Here is a 24,994-nt window from a genome sequence, read left to right as displayed (position 1 = left end):
TGCTGTTTTTATTGTATTTCACTTAATGCAAAGCCATAGTGTGTAAGCAGGCATGGTGCCCACAGCATTAATGCTAGTCATTCAGAAATATTAAGTTAAAGGGGCGTACCAGCCTAATACTAGCAATTATATTTGTAGTGTTATGTAGCGTTCAGTAATGCAGCATTGCATCCCTTAGCTTCAGCAATTTGACCAAATTCATGACTTTGTAAATCTTATTTGGTGTTTTCTAACATCGTTATTTTCACACTACAATACCAAGTATGCATGATGTCAATACGTCATACACCCTTAATAAATATAGTGATATTTGGCTTCTTGGTTTATTTCTGCATACGCCAACTAACAAGAAAAGTTAAGTTTAACAGCCTGCCCTAAATTCTATGCCCTAAAGCAATTGTATTTTTGAAAAATACCTCCCACCTTTGAGATGCATCACCAGAAGGGAGTTTTCTAATCTTTAAACCAGAAAATGTCACTCTGGAGACTGTGGCAGCATTGTAAGAGGAAATGGGCATTTTTACAACAAATTAAGCAATTTTTAATTTTTTTGGCAACAGTGCCCCTTTTTAAATTTTAAATAAAAACAAATGAAGGAAGCCATGAATTGAATTGTCAAGGTAACATGCTCCCTTGCATAGGTGTCCTTAATACTGCAGCTTTAGTATCATAGTCACCAAGTTAGCCCAGGTATAAAAGCTTTGACCAATAGTTGGTAATGGTGATATGCCTTAGGCCAGCCAGAATTAAACCCCTGCCAATTTTATTTACTTTTTTTTATTAGATAGTTACACTGTCTTCAGTGATTTACATCCAAGAATAGCTTGCAAGTACATTAGTGTACTGATCTAAATATGTCGGACTACTACAAACATTCGTAATGCCGAACTAGGCTTTGAAAGCCAATCTAGGCTTTTGAATGCTGACCTGTGATGTAGTGTGGTCAGAAGTATTTTGAATGACCATGGTGTAACTTAGCATCTTGGCTTTGTTCCAGAGACTGAGGAACCAAGTGGCTGGAAGGAAGTTAAAATGACTGCACTCAGAATATTAGCCTGTACTAAAATTCACTGCTTTAAGTCTTCCTATTGTATACGTTTACTATAACAATGTGCACACACACACACACGCAGTGTGCATGAGTCATGAATAAAACACTGCATGGGGCTTAGTAGTCATGTGCTGAAACAACTCCAACTAGATTATCGCTGACTTTCTTGCCAATCGATAGTCATTTTCCAAAGGCTATAATTTAATTGAGCTCATTCCCAGATGAGCGGGCCCAACTGAAACAGGTCTGCTAATGTGAGACACAATTGGGCATAAAGACATCAGATGAGGTCAGTGAAGCATCTGACACAGGCCTAAACCAGCTCTCAGCACCAATCAGGCTTTGTCCCAATCAGTTTGGAATAAAAATAAGAGACTGTGTAGTTGCACAATGATTTTAGAGGGGAACTTGAAACAGAAACTGAAGAGGGGAAACTGCAGGAAAAGTTTTTATTTTTATTTATTTATTTATATTATGTAATTTTAAATATATGGTGCCGTCTTCAACAGTGACTCAGGGCTGAATTTAGTAAGCCTTTTGTGGCATTTTCAGGTGCAGATAATGTGCATTCTGCCTGGATAACCATGCATTGTATATACAAAACTGTCATACCAGCCTAACATTCAGATTATGTGCATTTGGGGCAGGATGATGCATAAAAGCTATTATCTCACTCTAAAACACTCAGCCATGACATGCAGAGCAGGCAGTCCCTTGCTGTCGCCTGTTTCTGCATTCACAAACCTGTCCAGATAGCCAGTCAGAATGGAACTGTGACAAAATCCTGACAGTTGTGGCAAGCATAATATGCAAAAGATATCAGGTGCTCCGTTTACATGTAGGCTGAGACTACTGCTAGGGAGCCAATCATGTATGTACATTTCATTCTAGCCATGGGGGAATTCCGAATGTATGTTTTTGCACAATGCATGCTGGGTATTACAGAGAACACCGATGGATAAACACAAATAGCTTGTATTCTGTCCACTGTTTTGGCTGCACCTTTTGAAACTCTACACATCACAAAAATAACATAATTAGAAGGCAGTTCAATGCAGTCTGTATAATTAGCTACAGAGCTGAGTTGGTAAACTGAACCTTAAATTCAGATGCTGTGAATTTTCTGCTGTGCCTCCTCATGAACCTACATCTGGACTTCAGTATTTCTGATGAAGCTGGTCAGTATTCATCGAGTATTCATTTTCAATGAGCAACTGACAAACAGGCACACTAATATGCTTAGCTTGGCAGTGCCGGGGGCTAGGGGGTGCATTTGTGGATTGGCGTTTGTTTTATGTCTGTGTCTGATTTATGTTGTCATATCCACGGGATTATCAGCCATGCCTCATTGAGCAGCATTATTAGATGAGCCAGAGAGACTTCGGCAGTGAACTGAGAAGACTTTGGCCTATGTTCACTCTGATCATGTCAGACATGAAGAAGCCAGGGGGCTAATCTCTCCATGTCATCTCCACTCATCTGTTCTCATCTTCAAACACACAACCATAATGTTTCAAAGAGAGCTTTGAGGTATTTGAATATATATATATATATATATTGTGTGTGTGTGTGTGTGTGTGTGCGAATATGTAAATATATAAAATACACACATATAAATAAATAAAATATCTGTATAATATCTTGGTTATGATATTGATTTCAGTTCAGTAGTACAGAGTGCATTGTTTAGTTTGGGAGACAACTGAAATTAAAGTACAGGAAATGATCTCTCTACTTTTTTGCATGGTAGGAGTCTATATAGAAGTGATATCCACAACTCGCAGGGTGAACTAGTCTTTAAAAAATTGTACAGTGGTTTAATATTTGTTTGTGGTCACTGAAACTGAACAGGAACTGAAGAGAATTTCTAACACTCTCCAATGTATATCCAGTCTCAGATCTGTCATGATCATGAAATTTTACCTAAGAATTAATTGCCATGTAAATAATTAATATTTAAAACTTTTTTGTTCATTATATGCTGCTGTTAAAGTACAAGCCTACAATGACCAGATTGGCTAATTAGCTCTGCATATTTAGTAGCTGCTGGCTCATACAAAAAAGCTCAAATAAACAAACACTACTCACCGCTATAGCAGAAGAACTGAAGATTCAATTTACATACCTCTCAAAAATAACCTGTGGCTATTTCTGCACTTCTCTGTTAAATCAGACTTGATATGTAAAGAACGTAATCTAACAATGCAGATAATTTGTAGCTTTTTATTTAATGTCACAAACAACCTTATTGAATAAGAATGTATGAGTAAGTCACACATCAGTTGTGCTGTTTTGCTGTTTCTTTGATTGAACAAAAAAATAATAAACTCATGTGAATAACACTGTGTGAGCTTGCTTAGAAACTTAGAAAAAAAAATCAGTGCATTAAATTGTAAATGAAGCCTTGTGCATCTTTCATGTAGTTCTAGAAACAAGCTGCCACACAGCTCTGATTCTATATGCTGATACATTTCATGTGGCCAACATGAGCATGCATGCCCTGGAACTCTTTTGGCAGCAGGGAAAAATACCTCAGAATGCCCCATTCTCAGAATGGAATATGATTAAACTTTATAAAAGGCTCTACAAACTTGCACAATATTTAAATAAATAGTTTAAAGCAGCGGTTCTCACTGGTCCACAGGGATGTTGAAATGCTCCACATGTTTTGCTCTATCGTTGAATTGTGAGTTGAAGCTGTCTGAGGGACTTGTTTGGAACCGCTGCCTGAAGAACCATCCACTAGCAGTTTTATTTATGTATTTCTTTCTTGGGGAAACAGAAGTGGTTCTTCTATGGCAAGGAAGTCTGTTTGGCACCTTTTAAGACCATATGGAAACCTGTTAAAGTACTATAAAACCTCATGATCCAGAACTTACCATTGACTACCAGGATGATGTCCCTGAAGTCAATCTCACCCCTGGCTTCCACTCTGGCCTCACAGCGGTATATACCCTCATCTGCTTTAGTCACTCGTTGGACCTGCAGGTTGTTGTTAGGCAGGAGCTGGAACTCTGAAAATAATGAAGGGATCACAAATTGCTAATTAAAACACACATAACAACATTCACTGACCATTTTATTAGAAAGGCCTTACACTCTCAGAAAAATGGTACTAAATGGTCACTGGGCTGATGCGCTTATGGGTATGTTTTCAGAACTTTCAGCTAAGAAACATAATTATCGTTTTTCCTTTACAACTAAATTTTAAATGGTATTGACTGCCTATACCTTGTCTTGTCTCCAGTTTTTGACCATTCTAAAAAGAGTACATATACATTTATGTATACTTTTGGTCTGGTTAAAAACTTCAGGTACACAGCGTACATTTTGCATTGTTTGTAAACTGGTGAATAAAAAGTATACCTGCACTGTATCTTTGTTTCTGACAGTGTACAGGTTCACTTTGCTGGTTTATATTTAGAAATACGTTGTCATTAAAATTTGTGTTTCCAATCCATTAGCGCTATGATGACAAAGCCACTCATGGCTGGATATTTTTTGTGGTGGGTCCCTCACAATACCGCTATGCCTGATATAGCAGCACCACTTATGCTACACTGTCACTACCATGTCAGTCATCGCTAAACTGAGAACAATTCACTGCCTAAATAATATCTGAACAACAGTGGTCCTGAAAGTGGTCCAGAGCAGCTGATAAACTGTGGGTGGCTGACAAGTCAGTCAACAGCCAACTGCAGTCTGTAATTGTACATCTGTAATTGTGCCTTTTTTTGCCCACTATGGTAGCAATCATTTTGAGTGAGTCAGCTCATATCATAATAGGAAAATTCTTGTCTCTTTTATTTTTTTAATTTTTGTCTCCTTCTCTAATATATTGCTTTCCAAAGTTAAACTTAATTATTGCGCTACAGAAATCACCTTCAAAAGTCCTTTCTGGTGGAACATTTTTTTTCTCAGTTATTGATTTTTAAATCACTTCTTAAGCTATGCAAAACTTTCAGAGAAGTTTCCCATAGTAAGTCCTTAAACAGAAACTCACTCTCTGTGTCCTCAGTGATCTCAATGTTGTTGTAGTACCACGCAACCACTGGCACAGGAGAGCTGGTGACATCACACACCACTTCAGCCACATCACCCTGACGAAACTCCTGAGGTGACGGCACGTCCCTGAAGGTTAGCTTCTCTGAGAAAGATGGAGGGGAGTATTAGGCACAGTCAACGTGTTTGATGTAAAGGTTTTGTGGAAGGGTTAAATGATCCTTCATAAATGTCCGTCACATGGGAAAACAGTAAATCGTTGTTATTATTATGAGTGAGATTAGAGGTAATATCAAGAAGCTTTCATGTGTTATTTATCTGATGTTATAAAAAAAGATGCATTGAAACGGACAAAGTAGTGCCACATTTAAATGCTTACAAAAAACATGACTAGTCATTTGTTTTTAATATTTCACATAGTGAGGTGCACTAAATTTAGTTAGACTGGATTAAAGATACACACTTATTAATCAAACATGTAGTTGGTCGGTTTTTACAATGAGACTTACCCAATATGCTTAGGCATTTTATGACTGCGTCATGATACATATTGTTGTATTTCTCAGTATAAATATTAGCCCTACATCATTTATTTGGTGTCCCATCCACCCCAATCATGCTTGAAATAAGATCTAAGAAGAATTTTTTCAAAGCTTTAAATCTTCACACAATGTAAAGGTTTTAAATTGAAGGCTCCTCTTGAAGTATTTACTTTTACATACCTCTCATGAATAACCTGTGGCTATTTCTGCCATTTATTCTGCTCTTCTCTGTTAATCATTTGTATTTCTTTATGTAAAGAATGTGATCTAACAAAACTGACAAATTGACAGCCGTGAGAAGTGGCAGGAAGGCGGTGCCCAGGAGACGGGCCTTGGGACTTGCACATTATCCTCCACTCCCTAACGGATTTTGTCTTCACTGTATTTGCAGGGTTTCATCTGGGCATTGTCTTGCGGTTGTCGTCGTGGGCCCAGGGGATGTGTGCATGCCACAGTAAGTGAATGTAAAAAAAAAAAAAAAAAAAAAAAAAAAAAAAGGTATGCATCATTAAATTTTTACACAATATAAAGATACACATGCATGTGTGTTTTTTTTTTTTTTTTTTTTTTTTTGCAAAGCGCAGTTTAAAAGTTACCATGTATTTTGCTAGTGCTAGCCTTCTTGGTAGTGCTATGCTACTTGGTAGAACATGCGTTAAGAAACAGTGCTGTGCAAAAATCAGAGACCACTTTTTAATTTCTAGTCATAACAGCAGTTGGGTACAAGTTATATATTTTTCAGGAAAGACTGCTGATAAGATTACATACAAATAAATCTTCTTTCATAAGGAAAAGAAAAGTCAAAGTAAGATAAGGGGTGGGAGTTTCCAAAACTGGAGTTCAAAACATTCAAAAGTATAGAGAAAATGGGACTATAGAGAAAATTCTAGAGTAAATGGTAACAATCATCCAAGAACTGGAACCACCAAAACTGTCAGTCATAGAAACAACAATTAAAGCTTTCATCTTTGAGAGAGAGGAGAAAATCAAGCTTCATTTTTTTTCCTTCAGATCTGAAAAAGTCCAGGTATTTATCCATCTTTACACTGTAAAGACAACTCAAAACCACCTGAAAGGAAGTGTAGAAAATATGCAAAATTAATCTGCTGTTTCTCCCAACAACAGACTGTCCAATGGAGCCTCAGCATCACTGAATGTGTTTAGGATTACTTGAATTGTAAGAAGCAGAAAATGCAACCAAGGAAAAATATGTAAAAATATATAATAATAGAAATAATAATTTCTATGAAAATATTGAAAGCAAGTCTGAAAAGAATGGAAGTTGAAATAAAAGCAAAGAGTAAATACGCTAAATGTTGAAAATATGAATGTCTTCTGCCTTTTTCCTGATACTGGATAACAAAACCTGTACATTATGGCTGTTTTGACTGGAACTTTGACTGGAATATAAATGATGTGTGATCTCTGACTTTTGCACAGTACTACAAATGAAAATACAATAGTGTAAGATACAATGTACAGACCTGACGGGCACCCACACTTATAGAATGACTTCAGCGTCCAGCTGTTCGATACACATTAAATATCCTGAAACACCAGCAGCTAGCAGTTGTTTGAGATGTTTATTGGCGAGTGTTATGTGAAAAGAGGATCAGTGAGAAAATATTACTGATGACCCGCACAAAGTTTTCAAACTCTGGTTTGATATTTCGTCATAGTCAGTGCTCCTGCTCCTTCATATCTGAACAAGTTCAGACTTTGATCCAGAATAATAAGTAACTTGCCAAAATCAAAGTGCAGACACTGCTACTACTCTTTACTCATTCCAGCCACTGAACATGGGCCAGATTGTCGACTTTTCTTTTTTTTTTTCTGGCTCCAGTGAAGATGACTCATTCTTGTTAGCACTTTGTCTACAATTATTCACAGTTACACAACTTGGTATTAATTGAAATATCCCATTAAAACTGATTCTGGCCATACTAAGATGTGGCGCAGGCTGTTTGTGTGGGAAGCTGTGGTAAACATGAGCTTCTCTCCATCAAAAGGAGAAATGCCTTAAGAGGATAAAAAAAAAACTTCATCTGTCCCTCATCAGCACATCAGCTGTGAGTATTGATCTGTGAGTCACGTCTGTTTACACGCTTCCTCTGCTCAAAATGCAGTTTCTTGCAGGGCATCAGCAAATGCCAGGCTTGCTACAAAGTCAGAAGAGCAGAAGTGCTTATACAAAATCACTGGGCCTTTCATGGCAAGCTATTAATTATGTCTAATGAGGAATAATATATCACCATAATGTCTAAAATTAAGGTCTTTATCATAAAGGTTCCTCAAAAAGGCCTCAAACCCTTGCATCGCACAAGGAGCTTTCTCTGCAGCGTTTCCCCCTCATCGAATGCCGTTGTATCAATCATTTTTTTTTTTTTTTATTATTTTATTTTAAAATTGAACTTTTAATATTTCACTCTGGAGATCTTTGGCATTATCCTCATTTTTATTCCTGTTTATCTGCATCTGCCTTTGCTATTCATTTCACATTTGTACCAGTGAACAAGGCTGGATAACAGTCGTCCCTGCTTAATGCGTTCCGCAGCCACACTGAAAATGTCATTCATCCATAGTCTTCATATAATTGCCCCCCTTTTCTTTCTTTCTCTCTTCAGCATGTCCTTTCTCTTCTGTCTTGCCTCCTAAAGCTCTCCCGCTCTCCTGTCGCGTGCCTTGGCTGTCTCATTGGCAAAAGAATTACATTCAGGTTTACATCAACAGATTTGTCGAAGGTCTTTGGATGAGACACACCCCTTTTTGCTTTATTGTAAAGCTTTCTATGTCAAAGCCGTTGGATGTTATCTAATCTATTCATTCAGAACACAACTATCCGTTTCAATGGCCCACTTTTTTTAAGGTACTGTGTAGTGGAGAAGCAATGCTTTTTAAGTTTACATAACATGCATAATGTCTTTCCATCAGAGCAGAGCTAGTAGCATCCCTGTGCCAGAACACAATTTGCATCAATATAGGCCTGAATTGCTTTATAGCTCAGCCATGTAAGAACAGATGCCTCGCTATAAGGCATTCGGGAATAAATTGGAGGAGAATTACAACAATTTGAGATCAAAGTTTTTCTGTATTGTGTGCTTGAAAAGAATATTCCTAGACTAGAAGGCAGAGATTGCACCAGTTGGACAACATGTAAAGCCTGACTATTTATCTGCTTGAGGAAGAAGAGCTTTATATTTTTTGTGCTTCCATTCTTTCTACAGCTTTTCTATATTGCCACTGTTGGTTTTCTTCATTGAAGGCATGGGAACATTTACCATGGGCTAGATTACTGGACACTGAATGTCATCACTTGGTACAAAGATGCAATAACTGGGACTTCATTTCTTAAACCCCTGTATGCATGGATTTGATCTTAAAATAGTTCAAAATTTACATGAAAATTAATTCAAGAAATTATCCATAAAACGAAATGTGTAAATTAGTGCATGTTTCCAATTTGATGCCATTTTTTTATAGTGGCAGTGCCAGTGTGCTGTGGCATTAGTGTGATTTGCTGCTTATAATATAAGCATATATAATATATATATATATATAAGTCTACCTTGTGAAATTCAAGCAAAATTCAAATAATTTTAATAAAAATCTATTTAAACTACTGTTTTTTAACTGCATGTGGTGGAAATAAAACTGTACAGGCAAATAGTATGGCTATCCAAATAAGCAAATAAGCTGAATGGCTAGTCTTCTTAGAAGCTATCGATTTTACTGAACTTGAACTAACCACTTTGAAGAACCATCTTTCATGACTAGGGTGGACCAGGTAGGTATAGCGTAGATACCTTCAAAGTTTATAAGAAGGTACCTAATAAACTGGTCGCTCAGGGCCTATTTTACTTTGCTTACATTACTGTGAAAATGGTCTTAACATGCCACAGACACACCTGCGAAGTCTAAAATAATGTGCTGCTAGGCTAATCATAAAATCTGTAGTTAGAAAAGATCTTTGTTCTCAGTGTTACCTTAACAAGCCAACATGTTTCACATCAGAGCCTAAAACGTTCACACCATCAGCTCCAGTATGATCTTGTATAGAGATTTAACTCTTAAATCTTGACGAAAGATTATCCATCCTTTTTGAATGACTGAGGCAGTTGGCTTTTAAAAAGAATGATGTATATAAATATACTTCTGTCTGCTTGAACTAATGAATTGTTGTGCCACCCTACTGAATAGATGAATAGCAAGATAATGTTACAGCAATTCCCAAACTGAAAACTGCTTCTCAATGGTTGCCATTCATTGTATAAACTGTGCTTAAGAAGTTGGGCGATTTAAAAAAAAAAAAAAAAAAAAAAAAAAAAAAATTAATTTATTTATTGATTTATTTATTTAAATCTGCGATGATCTGTGATTTATTTTTAAATAACTCAAACGTCAAAGATGCACATGTATATTTAGTCATACCTTTTTTGATTTTGTCATTTAAGAATTTTTTTTTTTAAATGAAATTCAAATATTCATCAAAGGACTCCTGTAATATTGCTTTGCCCTTAGAAATGGAACAAATAGACTGCAGACTTTTGATGTAAAATGATAGGGAATCTGCCAGGTACATAGTATCTGGCAGCACCGTTGGTTGAAAGCTGCAGGACTTGATGGATCTCGCAGTGCAGATGTGAGGGTACGGGTTCTGACAATGCCTCTGCTGCTCTGAAGAACCGGGCTCTCCAGGAAGCCTTGTTCCCTGGGAGCCTGCTCTGTATGCAGAATGCAACATGTGGTGTGATGTAAAAGGCTCTCTTTCTGGCACCAGGCCTATAGGAGCATTGCTGCTGACTGGCTTTGCAACCTAGCTTTCTGATGGGCTACCCACAGAATTTAACCAGGTCTCTTATCAAGCTCCCTAGGCAAAGACAGCATGGACCAGTTCGAAACTCCTGCTCTATGACAACTGAGCTGCCTCCTCTGACAAGCAGAGAAAATCCTCACCATGCACTAAAAACTGAGTTTAAGTCAAATGAAAAATGTGTGTGCTAAGGAAACTTGAAATGGAGGGCACACTTTAGCAATAGGTGCCACTATTGGATTGGAGGCCCAGTACTATTGCATTTGCAAATATGTATGTAAAGCATCCTTCATAACATGTGTTTATGGATGGATAACCTAAAACATTAATACATTTCCTTCACTTAGAAAGTAGTACTTTGGCTGTTCCAGTCAATTATAATCTTGAAGCACTTTACCTCAAAATGTCATCATTCAAATGCTCAAATTGTTATTTTTTTTACATTTAATATGTGACTCTAACATTTCAAGTCATTTTTCATGAGTCCATTATAAGTTATAGAAAAGTTCAACATTCTCAGCACATTCACTCCTATAAAATATTTGGAATATTACAAAAAATAACAAAATACCTAAATTACAGACTGAAAGTTTTTCTTTAAAACATACATTTCAAGTAAATCTGTAGAATGTCATCAACAGGACTGAAAGTTACAAGGTTGGGTTTTATAACAGAATTAGCAGATGAAGTTATTCAATTAACCCTCCTATCATCCTCAAATATAATAACAAATTTGGTCCTTGGGGTCAATCTGACCCCAGGGATATTTACCTCGAGAAAATGATTTACAGAATATTGTTGACCACATTTGTGTGACAGGCACTTCGTTTGTTTGTTGAATACATAAATAACCCCTTGAAAATCAGTGAGTTGACCTGTCCTCTAGCGCCACCATCAGGCCAAACCTTTAAATTAGAATTAATTTATCTTGAATTTTTCATACAAATCTTCTCAAATTTACTTCTCAACATTAATCACCACGAGTCTTGTTTTGGTGATGATGGATAGGACCTTTACTGTAGCGCCACCATCAGAAAAACTTTCAGGTTGAGAGAACATTCATGACTCTCACAGAATGACCATGTTGATTAATGTTGGTGACTCCCCCTTTCCTCTCATAAACACATTTATTTACTTATTTTTTTATTTACTAATTTTTGTAATATATTTGTGTCTAGTTACTTTAAGATCTCGCTCACCCATCCTCTCTTGTTATCCGGGCTTGGGACCGGCAATAGCAGAGTTAGCTTTTTTTGTTTGTTTGTTTGTTTGGTTTTTTGTTTGTTTGTTTGTATGTGGGGGGGGGGGCATTTGTGTGACAGAAAATGGATAATGAGAACATGTCAGATACTAGTGATACGGAAGACAAGAGTCGAGAATGTTCTCTATACTGGAGCCCAGGTGGTGGAATGATGTCCCACTGGCTGTCCGAACAGCAGAGTCTCTTGCTGTCTTCAAACGTAGACTGAAGACTCATCTCTTTACACAGCACTTATATGAGCACTGAATTATAAGCTGCACTTATTTTTATTGTACTGCACTCTGTATTGTATCTTATTGTTTTGTATATTATTGTTATTGTATTGCATTGAATGGCACAGAGTTCTGCGTTCAACTCTGTTTCTTTTTCTCTTGGTGTCTGCAGTGACTTCTAGCAGTATCTGAGCTCAGGACTGTCTTTTTCTCTAAGCTATTGGTAACTAGCAAAGATACTTTCTCTAGATTGACAAAGCACTTCTTGTAAGTCGCTCTGGATAAGAGCGTCTACTAAATGCTGTAAATGTAAATGTAGTGAAAACATGGAAGCTGTTAGTCTGCACTACTGTACACAGGATGTGCAGAGTGTATGCGCATGCTCCTTGCAGACATATTTCTTGCATTTTGAACAGATTATGCTGTCTTACAATCGTTTTGGGTCGGACAGACCTGACACCTGCCACGTTTCATGATATATATCAATATATTTCATATATATTCATATATATATATATATATATATATATATATATATATATATATATATGAAATATATCAACTCAAATGTATCAACTGCACCTGCAGGTGTGGTCATGTTAGGTCACACACACTGACAGACAACAGCTTGGGGTCAAATTGACCCCTGAGGACGACCAATGCGTGCAATATGTGTTCAGCACATTGAAAAAATATCATCAATTTTATGCTTTATCAGTTGTCCCCATCAAATTAGGAAAAGTCATGAAATATGAAGCAAAAGAAAAAAAGTTAACTACTATTTTTTGAATGATAAACATTGAATGGGGTCAAATTGACCCCAAGGACGATAGGAGGCTTAAGCTTTTGTCTGAAAAGAAAACGAAATACTGGGATGTGATGGGTTTGAATTTAAAGGGCCCATGCCCTGCATGTTTCTTGTTTTAAGGGAAGACCACTTACAGTATATTACACTACATTTTGGTTTCATGTACAAAAGCAAACATTTTACATTTAATTTAACTGATGTTGAATCAGAGCGGTTTGACATGAAATTGTTCATTCTAGAGAAACCTACCAACTCACATTTCACTGGTGGTGATGGGAATGATGAGTTGCAACATCTACAACCCAAATATATCCTTTTTATTTTATCGTTAATGATGGTAAAATTACGGTAAATCTGGAAAAAAGTGTTTTCTTTCAGGACTATTTGCCTTCCAAAACCCTGCATGTACCTCTCCACCATTTAATGGCTCTTAAAAAAATAAATGTTCGATCCATCCATGTTCTAAGCCGCTTCTCCGTCAGGGTCGCGGGGGGGTGCTGGAGCCTCTCCCAGCAGTCTTCGGGCGGAAGGCAGGATACACCCTGGACAGGTCGCCAGTCCATCGCAGGGCAAAATAAATAAATGAATAAATGAAAAATAAAATAATTTCAAGCCAAAACATTTTCTCAAAAATTCTGCAGGTGTCTGATTCCCCACACCAGTGCTCTGACTGCTGTGAGTTTCTCTAGAATGGAACATCTCGCATCACGTCCCTCTGGATGGCTGATTTACATTTTAACCCTTCAAGTGAAGCTTGTTTGTTTTTAGGGCTTGCAATGTTTCAACCCTTAAGTACCTTTTTCTTTTGGTCAATAGCATCCTATAACTTCCCTGTTAGCTCTCCATTTCAAATTGTTGTCAGTATAAAACATTTTAAAAGTTGGTCACTATTGGTGCAGTTTTTACATCAGTTTATGGTAAAACACCAAGTTAGGTGTGTGTATTGTGTGAGAGAAAGCGGCTGTACTCACGGTAGATCTCCAGCACTACAGTTGCCTCCTGTGTCTGTCCTTGTGCATCAGTGGCCTGGCAGCGGTAGATGCCAGCGTCCTCTACGTTGGCATTATAGAGAGTGAGCCTGGAGCGCACGCCTTCATTGTGCAGAGCAACACGTGAAGATGGCACCATACGCTCACCCTGAGGATTATACCACTCCAGACTCACCGGCTCGCCAATCGCTGCGCACAAAGCGTATACATAATTACACACATTCACAAACATACAAAACACACTAAGAAGTTAAAAATGTCTAATTTTATAAAATGTTCCTCTTGATATTGATCAGTTAAGCTGTGGTGTTTGATAGCGGAGGTTTATTTCTTTGCTTTTGCCCTGGATCTGTAATGCAGCTTAGTAATGGGCTTTTATACACATTGTTGGAATGGAAACCCATTCTTGCCATTTAGAAGAGAAAATAGTGCTTTTAATGCTTTTTCCTTTTCCTTGCACCCCCACCCACTCAATAATTGAGTCCAATTTCCAGAAGACACACTATTTCACTATTTCAAGATACTAAGTCAGATTTTTGAGAAATGTAATTATTTTAAAATACTAAGTCTTTAAAGTCAGTCATTGTTACAATGTTAAATTGAGTTTTTTTGAGATAGTAAGACATTTTGAGAAAATAAGTGATTAGTTCAAAGTAAGCCAAAATATTGAACTACTGCTGCCAGAAGCAAATAACCTAATAGTAATGGACTTTCTTAAGTAACCTCAAACAGGCTTGCTGGTTTCTGACAATGAACAACAGACTGTTATCTATAAAAATGGGCAAAAGTATGCCACAAAGCAAAACTACTGCTGTGGATCAGTTTTCTTCTACGTATCTCAATTAGATACAGCAGGCAATAAGACAGTGAGCACATCCAAGAGTGTTGTAGTGGAAACTTGTTTCTTTGAAGCTGAAGAGGGTTTAAGACACCAGGGGGAAACATTTTACACAGACAAGTTGGAGGTATCACTTCAACCTCTGTCAGCAACACAGGCCCACATAAAATGATTAACAGAAGTGTCCTGCGCAGTGTCCTGCAGAGAACGTGCCACACAGGTGCTGTATGCCATAAATCCTACCCTGCTGGAAGGTCATAAAAAGAATCAGTGTGGTGCAGCACACATCCCAGCCCAGAGCATCAATCTGCTGGCATGGCCGAGCTCTCTGCACTGCAGGGGAGCCTGTGGCTGGAGCTCTGCTCAGCCGGGCAGGCCTGGTGACACAGCAGGACCCTGACACGCAGCTCTGCCAGGGTACCCTGCAGTGGCAGAAAGCAGGGGGTTATCAGAGCAGGAGCAGAGTGCTGGTCCACAGCAGGAGCGTCAGAGAGGGGGGAAGGGAGAGGACATGGCAACCCAAGGCCTGCCTGTACTGGACACAGCAGCCAGTCAGCAGTCGGACCATGGGTCATATACAGGCAGGAAAGCTACAGAGAGTATTGACCAGCAGGGGTTTGCACAGTCATGGGAAAGGCTGAGGAGTGCAGAAAAGTCCTAAACCTGCATCTCAGCTGGGAAGGGACAACAACTCTAAGCAGTGTTTCTCAAAAATCCAGCCTATGGCAGAATGATGTCATGTACTGTAAGTCCAAAAGTTTGTAGACATCTACTTATCCAACATTCCCATTCTGAAATCAAAGGTATTATGAGGAAGTCTGCCCTCCTCTTTGCTCCCTACTAGATGCTGAACATAGCTGTGAGGATTTGATTGCATTCAGACATGAACATTAGTGAGGTCAGGTACTGATCTACTACTTGATACCCCTCTAGCCAATGCTTGCCACTGGCATGGTGACCTTATTTGCAGCTGCTCTAAAGCATCCTGTTTTATTGAGATTTGCTTTACTATAGAAATTACACATTGTTTTATTGAACACCCATATGAGCAATGAGTGCCTGTTTCTGTACTCCTACTTTTTATCCACAATACATGTGTAGAACCCTGTAGTAAACTATAGTTACTGAAATTACTAAAATATTCTTAAAGGAGTTCTGTAGAAATTCCTGAAGCATTACTTTAGATCATATAGTTGAGGATAAAAAAATGGGTATATATGTATATCCATGCAACAAGCTTATATAATTCCCTAGCTCTTGCAGTGCCCTGTGTGTGCATAGATTATATATAATCAGCCTAATTTTAGATCGTCTTTATGGTTATCTGTACTGTAACATGTGCGGTTTACTTGAAAAAGTTAGGAAACTAATTGGCTTTTTTTTTTCTTCTTAACACATTAAACATACCAGCCCAATGAATGTTGTTATTAATTAACCTAAAGTCTTGTTTTTCAGATAAACAGTAGGAGTTGTTATTTTTTTTTTTTTGATTAAGTTGATTTACGTAGGTCTTTGACTAAATGAAACTTTCTTCAGTTTCAGTTTTTAATCTGCAAATACAAGTGATAGCTGAAAGATTAAACAATACTCTCTAAGTAAACTTGCTTAAACTTCTGTGAACTATCCCCGACACAACAATACCACTGGTACTAGATTAAACATTTTGATTATACTTAAGCTTGCTATGTTATTTTGAGTGACATTGAGTTTCCTGTACAATGTAGCTAATTTTTCACCCTCTCATGTGGGTATCGCTTTTCGTACTGGTGTTCACCTTTCTTTCAATTCTCCATTGCTTGCGTAGCTGACGACGTACTTCTTGAGTTAAAGCTCCATTCACATGTCTTAGAATGTTGAAATACTGACTTAATACAGGAGGCTTGGGGCACTGGGTTTTTGTCTTAAGAGAGCCCTTTTTTGTGCATGCTTTGGTGCACATAGAACCACATTTTTCAGGTATTGAAGAAATGCAGAAATAAACATCAGTATTCCTGACAGGATATATCATAAGAAAATAATCAGATCTGTATATTACCTATGTGAGGGTTGATTAATCCTTGTTGAAATAAACCACCTTCACTGTGCTGCATAGACACTAGAGGTTTATGAGAGAGTGATGGCAAGCAGTGAAAAGAGAGCACTGAATGACTGAGATATTGAAAGTGCCAGCAGGAGGCTAGTGGTTTTACGGTACATGTGTGCGTGTTGAGCTCTGTGGGGGCGAGTGTCAGGAGTGGCAGCTCCTCTGGCTGCTCAGTCACTCTTAATTAATGCATTTAGCCGCGCCTGCACCAAAACAGTGAGAAATCAATTGACCATTGTGAGACCTCTCAGCATGCTTTAATAAGGCATGATTAACCGATTACCCTCCCCTGGACTGTTATTCTTACTGACCTGTGCTTGAAGACTGACCTGTAGGCTACATGCACTGGATGTTTACTCTAAGCTCCCTGATCTCATATCTCTGAAATAGTAACTTTCCAGAAGAAGGAATAGAGCAGCAAAGCACTATTAAATACCTTTTGGGATGAGCTGAAGTGCCATTTTTGACTAACATCAGTACCTGACCTCATTAATGCTCTTGTGGCTGAATGGAGTCATATCCCAGTAGTATAGTCCCAGCATCTACTGTAAAGCTTTCTCGGCAGAAAAGAGGCTATTAGCACAGAAGAGGGGGCACCAACTCCCTCTAGACCTCCGAGCATGTCATTTTGTAGTTGACCGTTAGCACCTGAGTCTAAGCTATTTTTGCGTGTGGTAAAAGGAATTTTGACTTATCACACTTGGCGGTTGGCCAACAGATCCAATGCCTATACATTTTGTTTTGTGTCCATTTTTTTATTTGATCAAAGTTGTCTCCATATTTCCTGCAGTAACAGACTTTACAATACGCTAGAATATTGCTGTGAGAATATGATAAAGGTCCGGTACTGGATCACAAATGCCACTTAAATTCATCCAAAAGGTTTTGGGATGGTGCTCCTTTCCTTTTTTGCTCTTTTTCTATGGAGATTATACAAACTTTAAACACTCATTTGAATACCTGTGTAATGGATAAACCTTAAAGTAGTGGAATTTAGAATGGTCAAAGTTAGCCTTAACATGATAAATTATTAATGCTGTCTGATCCACTTGTACCAGCACAGCACACTAACACGCCACCATGTCGATGTTACTGCAGTGCTGAGAATTATCCACTACCCAAATAATACCTGCTCTGTGAGGGGCCATGACAATCCTCACCACTGAAGAACAGGGCAAAAGGTAACACAGAGCAGAGAAACAGATGGAGTAGAGTCTGTAAGTCTAGAACTACAAAGTACACCTATATAGTAAGTGGAGCTGATTTAAAAAGGTGGTCATAATGTTATGCCTGATCAGTGTGTGTGTGTATATATGTCATACATAGCTGAGAAAGTATGTATGTGAATATAGACAAAAACGGATACTGGTAGTTTATCGATTTTATCAGTCATGTTTTGCTTGGAAAGTTTTTCCTGTACTGTTGCTTCCCTTGAAACACATCTGCCTGTGTACATTTTTCTGCTTTAGGAGGTTGACCTGTATGCTTGAAGAGCATGTGGGCAGCTGCAGTGTCACGAACATCCAGCTAGGTGAACTAATAAGCTACAATCAGCTACAATACTGCAAAAGTTGCTAATTTAAAGTAATGTAATACATTTATATGCAAAATTTATGAATCAGATGTAAACTGAGCAATGTTCACCCATCCACACAAACACCAACATGCGTTGCTTTTATACTTAGTTTTTCCTTGCATACAAACAATTTTTTTGTTATGGATACTGTATATGTTCATATGTTAAAATGTGTATAGTCATGGGTCATTTTTGCAGATCAAACTCTTTGCACAATACCTATCAAAAGACTGGAGATGCCTGATTTAATGCATGTTGTCCAAGTAAAGATTTAATGGTCAATATATGTGAAAGGTTAAATGTATGTGAACAAACTGTGCATATCACTGCTGTTGGAAGAAAACCTTGTATCTCCAAAATAGTAACTTTACTGGAGAAGGAAAAAACATACTTCATTTTCAATGTAAGTCAATGGAACCAGATTTTTTTCCCGTGTCATTTTGGGTAATTTGTTTTAGGCCATTAATCATAAAATTTACAAACAATGTAAAGAGTAACAGATACTTTCAAATTATGTCAAAAACTGAAAAATGAAAAAAATAGAGATACAAGGTTTTCTTCCAACAGCAACAATATACTTTTTGTATGTAAATACTGCTGTTGTATGTTTTTTTGTGAATTTATTTACATTTGTTTTATTGTAATGACTCTTACTGTTTTAGCTGTAGCTTTGCAGAGTTTTACCACCATACCTTTATCATTATACTGTTAATTAATGGGTTTTGTCTGGCACACTGCTGCTGGACTGTTTTTCCCCTCTCACAGTGATGGGAATGAAGTTTAGAGCAGTAATTACTGAGAGGTTTTACAGTGATTTACAGTTAAGAGGTGTTGTGCCTCATGAATTAGCAACACAATGCAAAATATCATAAATTACACAATACTAAAGTTATTATGATAATAAATTCTTCCACCAAACAATGTAGTTTCTCACCTATAATCACTAAGCAGCATAACAGACTAAAAAAGCAATGATAAAGGGTCGGAGTATTCTGTAAACAGTTTCTGCAACTTCACTCCTCCTATCTGTGTTTAGGAGAGATTATTTTGATTTTATCATGTTTAAGTGTTGGGACTCCCTGTGAAATGTGGATGCTTTTTGCTCACTGTTTCTTTCTTCCTTTTCACTTGTAACAGTTGATGGTCCTTGTTACAATAGATTTATTTCCAATGTTTAACTGTTGTTACTAAACAGTACTTCTTTTCTTAAAATCTGTTGCTCTGTAGATTGTGAGACTTTTGCTTTTCTTCCTTGGCCTGTTTTGGCACCCAAAGAGGCCTTTAATGTGCATCATCTCGTGTTGATTCTGTCTGACTGTCTTTTGCCTGTGACGCATGTAATTATACCACATCAATGAGAAGAGGCTGGTTTGCTAATCACCGCAATGGTTACTTTTTAAGCAGGACTTATCACTGCTCACTTTACATGGTGAAGCACGATTACTACCTGTTTTTCAGGTCTGGCCCATTGTGTATACACTGATGTTCATTATTATGTTTAAATGCATTTCTAAATATATTTTAATTCCTCCCCCCTGATTAAGCCAACATATGTGGCAACAGGAAAAGCATTCTGGCCTGTCCAGGGTGTATCCTGCCTTCCGCCCGAAGACTGCTGGGATAGGCTCCAGCATCCCCCCGCGACCCTGACGGAGAAGCGGCTTAGAAAATGGATGGATGGATGGATGGATGGAAAAGCATTCCAGGTTGCTCCTCATGGAAGTACTTAAGAGAGAGGCTAGTCTGTGTAAACTTCAAGGCAAAGAGGGGCTATTTTGAAAAATAAAACGTGTGTATATATTCTAAAGTGTTAAAGGGTAAAAATGAAGAACTCTTCTAGGAATAGGTATGTCCATACCACTTGACCAGTACTATACAACTATCTTGTGTTAACAGATAGTTCTACAGTGAGGGACTGACCTGTGCAGGTAAAGAACTTGGACTCTCCCACACTCAGTTCCACCTTCTTCAGAGAGATGGACACCTGGAGGACACCTGCCAGAGTTAGAGAGAAAGATAAGAGAAGAGGTCATACGAAATTTATCACACACGAACCACAGACAAAAGAGATTCACACGATCCCACAGAATCAGACCGAGCCACAGGCTGCATGTAAAAATGTAATTTAGAGCTGGAGGGATGAGAGCAGTGGTAAGTACAGTAAGCCCCCTCTCGATCACTTCAATCAAATCAGCCAGCACAGAAGATGCAGAACTTGATGAATGAAAAAAGAAAGAGATGAAGAGATGAGGCTTTGATCTCTCATGTTTTTTTATGCTCCTTGGCTTTTCTTGCATTACCATAACTCTGACTCTGTCTGTGCTTCTCTTTGTCCTGTGGATTTAAAAAGGTTGTTCAAAACCAAGGGGAACTGCTTTGCAGAGGCTGGTTTTACCATGTTCTATCAGAGAGCGGTGTAAAAAGAGAGTGGGGGGTCTAGTGGTCTTCATTAAAGCAAGTGTGAGTGGGCCGCTCAGGTTCATTGGTGTGCAGAAGAGCGCAATGGTCCGCATATGAAAGAGCCACATAATGTATGCATGAGTTCAAATCATGAATGTGTGAGCTGGCGTGTTATGGAAAGTCAGCTCTGCAAGCCCCTGGAGCTGAAATAGAGAGATAACTCCTGCAGATCGAGGTCAGATCTCTCCATCCATCGGAAAATGACTGACTAATGCTCCTTAATGATTTATGTGCCCTGGAATGTAGGAACAAAGGCTGAACTGGACAAACACATACACATACATAACCATGTGCATGCAGTGTGTTGCTAGGAAATCATCAGCTTTGGCAAAATGATTAATTATAGTACAGTCAGGCAATAGCCAGTCTTGCGGATGGTGACAAATCTGAGAGCCGCTACCCATAGCAACCAATCTATAATTATTCTTAGAGTATACGCAAGCTATACCTATTGATGTATTACTCTCTCATTACACATTCAGGCCCTGGTTTACCAGATCCCAGATAAAGAGTACTGATCTGCATGTGTAACACACATTGCAGAGGCAGTTAGTGTGTGTCTACTGGGTGATATACAAAGAATAACTGTGTAAACGATTATGCAAAAAGGAAGCTTTTGCTCATGCTAACAGCTCTCGGTTGCTGGGGCAAGTTCTGGTTTTTGGAATGAACAATGGCCACTGAAATGCAAGTATGTCAAACATTTATGCTGTAGGTAGGTGGGTGGACTTCCAGTCAAAATGGCTTTGAAAGTTATACATTTTTTAGCATGGGTGGGAAAAAAATACAAGAAAATAAAACTGAAGCCTCAAAAACATGATGTTTTTCTCCAGCCTCTGCCTTTATTACAGCTTCCATTCTTTTCAGCAGACAAACTGACTGTCATACTGAACTCAGAACACTGGGCCTCATTCACCAAATAAGAAAACATTGAGTGTCAGAATCTTTGAGAAAACTGTAAGTGGGTTTTTAGATGAAGTTTCTTTTAAGAATGGTTGTTGTATGAGGTGGGAGTTTATAGGTGTATAGGTGTTGTAGCAGTTACCATTTTCATAAAAAATGGTAACTTCATAAAACGGTGTTGTTTAGATGCTGTCTGAAGGCCATAAGTCCCTTTCAGCCATGGCATAAGATAAGATAGACTTTTATTATCCCACTGGGGGAAATCTGCATTGTTACAGCAGAATACACAGTAAGCAGATAAAGACCAGTAAGTAGACAAAGATGTGCATCATACAAAATGCAAAATATAAAATATACTATAGAAAAAAAAAATAAACAAGGTGCAATAATTTGTGCACAGTGCTTTAAATCCAGTAAAACCAACTCTGTTGCATTTGCTCAAAGAAATCTGAGAAAAGATATAGAAGGTAACGGTGCAAATTGCTATTTTGAACCTCTACAACATGGTGCAATTCAAGTAGACCCACAGTCAAATTTTTTTCATCTTTATGGCTTTATCCTTGCCATAGCCAGTGATGGGCTGATAAGCCACTGATAAAATGGATAAACAAAGTAAAAATGAAGGGAAAAGCAGAAAAATGCTAAAGCAATGTTTTAAAATACAAATTAATAGGTAGAACTTATAGCAGCAACACATCAAAACATTTGCCCCTATGGTTTAAAAGTTAACAGACATATTAATACGTTTAAAAACAAGTGACAGAATTCTCAAATTTGTAGCTGTTACACATTTTATTCCCAAGAGCAGTGCCCATACACAGGGTCCAGCACACACGGACCTCAGTCTATCTCTCTTAAATCTCCTGGTTTAAGCTGTGATTCTGGGTTACGGGTTATCTCTGACAAATTCCCTGTGAATCAGTAGTGGAACTAAATATAATTAAACCAATTAATTATTCTGCATTCACATGGGACCCTGGCTTTCTGATAAAGCCTGCCTGTCTGTCAGCCAAATAATCTAATTAAACAGATAGGGATCAACAGTCACTGCAGCCAAAATGAGGTTTTACCACTCTGAAGTCTAAACATAAAAAAACACCCTGTATCAGATAACAGTGACTATCAGACGCTCCTACACTTACACAGATCGGTTTCAAAAAAGTACAACAGCAGTATGTTGCTCAGCAGAAGCACACATAGATACAAACACTGAGCAAGTCAGGCAGAGACAATGTCAACAGTGTTAAATCTCACCAGCCAAGAAAGAGCAGTAATGACATAATTATGAACATGCTAATGACTCTCTGAATGTGAACCAGTTTTGATAACGCTGTCTAATGGTTTTGCTGATGATGCAAAGATTAACCACCACACTGACCCAATAATTACTATATGAATAGTGTTGGTTACTAATGAATTATGTATAATCTGAATTATAAAACCTGATTCCAAAAATGAATTGCATGCAGTGAGTGTAGTACACTTTTGAAATATTTTTTAAAAATTTGGTATGTTTGTTTATTTGCCTGGGACAGTACAGGTAAAGGTTACATAAAATGTGTGCAATGCAGATAAAAGGGCAACCTTTTGCACAGTATGACCCTTTTTGGGTTAAAAGTCCTCCCCCACCCCCCCAGGTAAAGACCCCTATGTTGTCCCTGGTACACACTTCGCTGCTGTCGGAAGAAAATCTTGTATCTCCAAAATAGTAACTTTACAGGAGATAGAAAAAAGATACTTCTCTTTCAATGTAAGTCAATAGAACCAGAATTTTCCCATGTCATTTTGGGTCATCTCTTTTAGGCCATTCATCATAAAATTTACAAACAGTGTAAAGAGTAACAGATACTTTCAAATTATGCCAAAAACTGAAAAATGCCAATGTCATGCAGCAGACAGATCTGCTCAATATTATGAACTCCATCTCCCAAGATCCTTTGGGAGAGCATGTGACCTCTGACTGTTTGACAGCTTCAGAATCCATAGCGGACTCCATTTCCCAAGAGACGCAGGGAGATCACATGACTGGTGACGACCAGCTACGCACCTGTCACAGATCTCAATCACCAGAATACTAACTCTTTACACCTGTGATCTAGGATCAGATGACTTAGTCAAGCTAGTTTATAAGCCCGGGCTTTAGCCAGTTAGAGTTGTGAGGTATTGTTTCTGTATGAACTTGCTGGGCGTTTTCTTTGTTTACTCTCTCTTGTTTTCGTGCCTGACCCTTTGCTTGTTACATCTGACTTAGTTTTTTGCCTTACCCTTTTGTATTTGTCAGCCTGAGTTTGGATTACTGGTTTTGACCCATGCCTGCCTTTGGACTTCTCCACTGTCTCATGTCAATAAACCCATTTTTGTATCTCAGATCTGCAAACGTCTGACTGCTGCTGAACTTACAGCCAAAAATGGAGATACAAGGTTTTCTTCCGACAGCAACAACTTGCTCATCCAATATTTCTTCCAAAATCAAGAGTAAGAGTAACTTTTAAAAAAGAGTTTGTCCCCCACTGCTGCAGTATCTGTCTCTACTCTTCAGGGAAGGCTATAAACTGTGTTGGAACATTGCTGAGAGGATTTGATTGCATTCAGCAGCAGGAGCATGACTGAGATCAGGTATTGATGTTGAATGATTAGTTCTGCATTACAAATGCCACTCCAATTCATCCCAAAGGTATTGATTGGTGCTCCATCACTCTAGAGAATTCAGTTTCACAGCTCAGTGCTGAGGGGTTTAATACCCCTCTAGCCTATGCTTGGCAGTGAACGTGGTGAACTTGCATTATGTGTGGCTGCTCCAGAACATTCTTTCTGTTGTCACTGCTTTTCTATGAAGACTATAAAAGCTGCATGTGCATTTGAACCTTTGAATAACTATTTAGCAGTCAGTGCATCTTAATGCTGCTGAATTCACAAGATATATATATATATATATATATATATATATATATATATATATATGTATGTATGTATGTATGTATGTATGTATGTATGTATGTATGTATGTATGTATGTATGTATGTATGTATGTATGTATGTATGTATGTATGTATGTATGTATGTATGTATGTATGTATGTATGTATGTATGTATGTATGTATGTATGTATGTATGTATGTATGTATGTATGTATATGTATGTATATGTATGTGTATATATATATATATATATATATATATATATATATATATATATGTATATGTGTATGTGTCTATATTTACTCTTGCAGAAGGCAAGTACAACACACAACTGATGTTGATTTTATAAGCGGCATGAATCCATGTGGGTACTTGAATCACCTATACATGAATGTAACATGCTCTATGCATGTGAATGTAAATTTATGTTAATTAAACTCTCATTAATCTCTACTAATTTTTGTTTGAGTCAGTCTTGCGTTTCTGTATTTTTTATTTTTTATTTTTTTTTAAACTTTCAATTTATTTTGTGTTTTGATTT

General features: G+C 37.8%; 1 protein-coding gene across 3 annotated transcripts in view; it reads right to left on the bottom strand.

The window, feature by feature from the left end:
* ncam2 (neural cell adhesion molecule 2) overlaps positions 1 to 24,994 on the bottom strand; it is a 243,869-nt gene that overhangs the window by 57,393 nt on the left and 161,482 nt on the right. For all 3 annotated transcript variants that reach the window (XM_017695315.2, XM_017695316.2, XM_017695318.2), the window contains exons 2-5: positions 20,093 to 20,167; positions 13,658 to 13,864; positions 5,055 to 5,198; positions 3,931 to 4,065 (exon numbers count right to left, since the gene is read on the bottom strand). In XM_017695315.2, the coding sequence (XP_017550804.1) occupies positions 3,931 to 4,065; positions 5,055 to 5,198; positions 13,658 to 13,864; positions 20,093 to 20,167 (561 nt within the window). The remainder of the gene's footprint in view (positions 1 to 3,930; positions 4,066 to 5,054; positions 5,199 to 13,657; positions 13,865 to 20,092; positions 20,168 to 24,994) is intronic.

The sequence above is a fragment of the Pygocentrus nattereri genome, chromosome 6 (genome assembly GCF_015220715.1).
Source record: "Pygocentrus nattereri isolate fPygNat1 chromosome 6, fPygNat1.pri, whole genome shotgun sequence".
NCBI classification, from domain to species: Eukaryota; Metazoa; Chordata; class Actinopteri; order Characiformes; family Serrasalmidae; genus Pygocentrus; species Pygocentrus nattereri.
The sequence above is the reverse complement of the archived record's forward strand: the minus strand, read 5'-3'. Positions and strand labels throughout refer to the sequence as shown.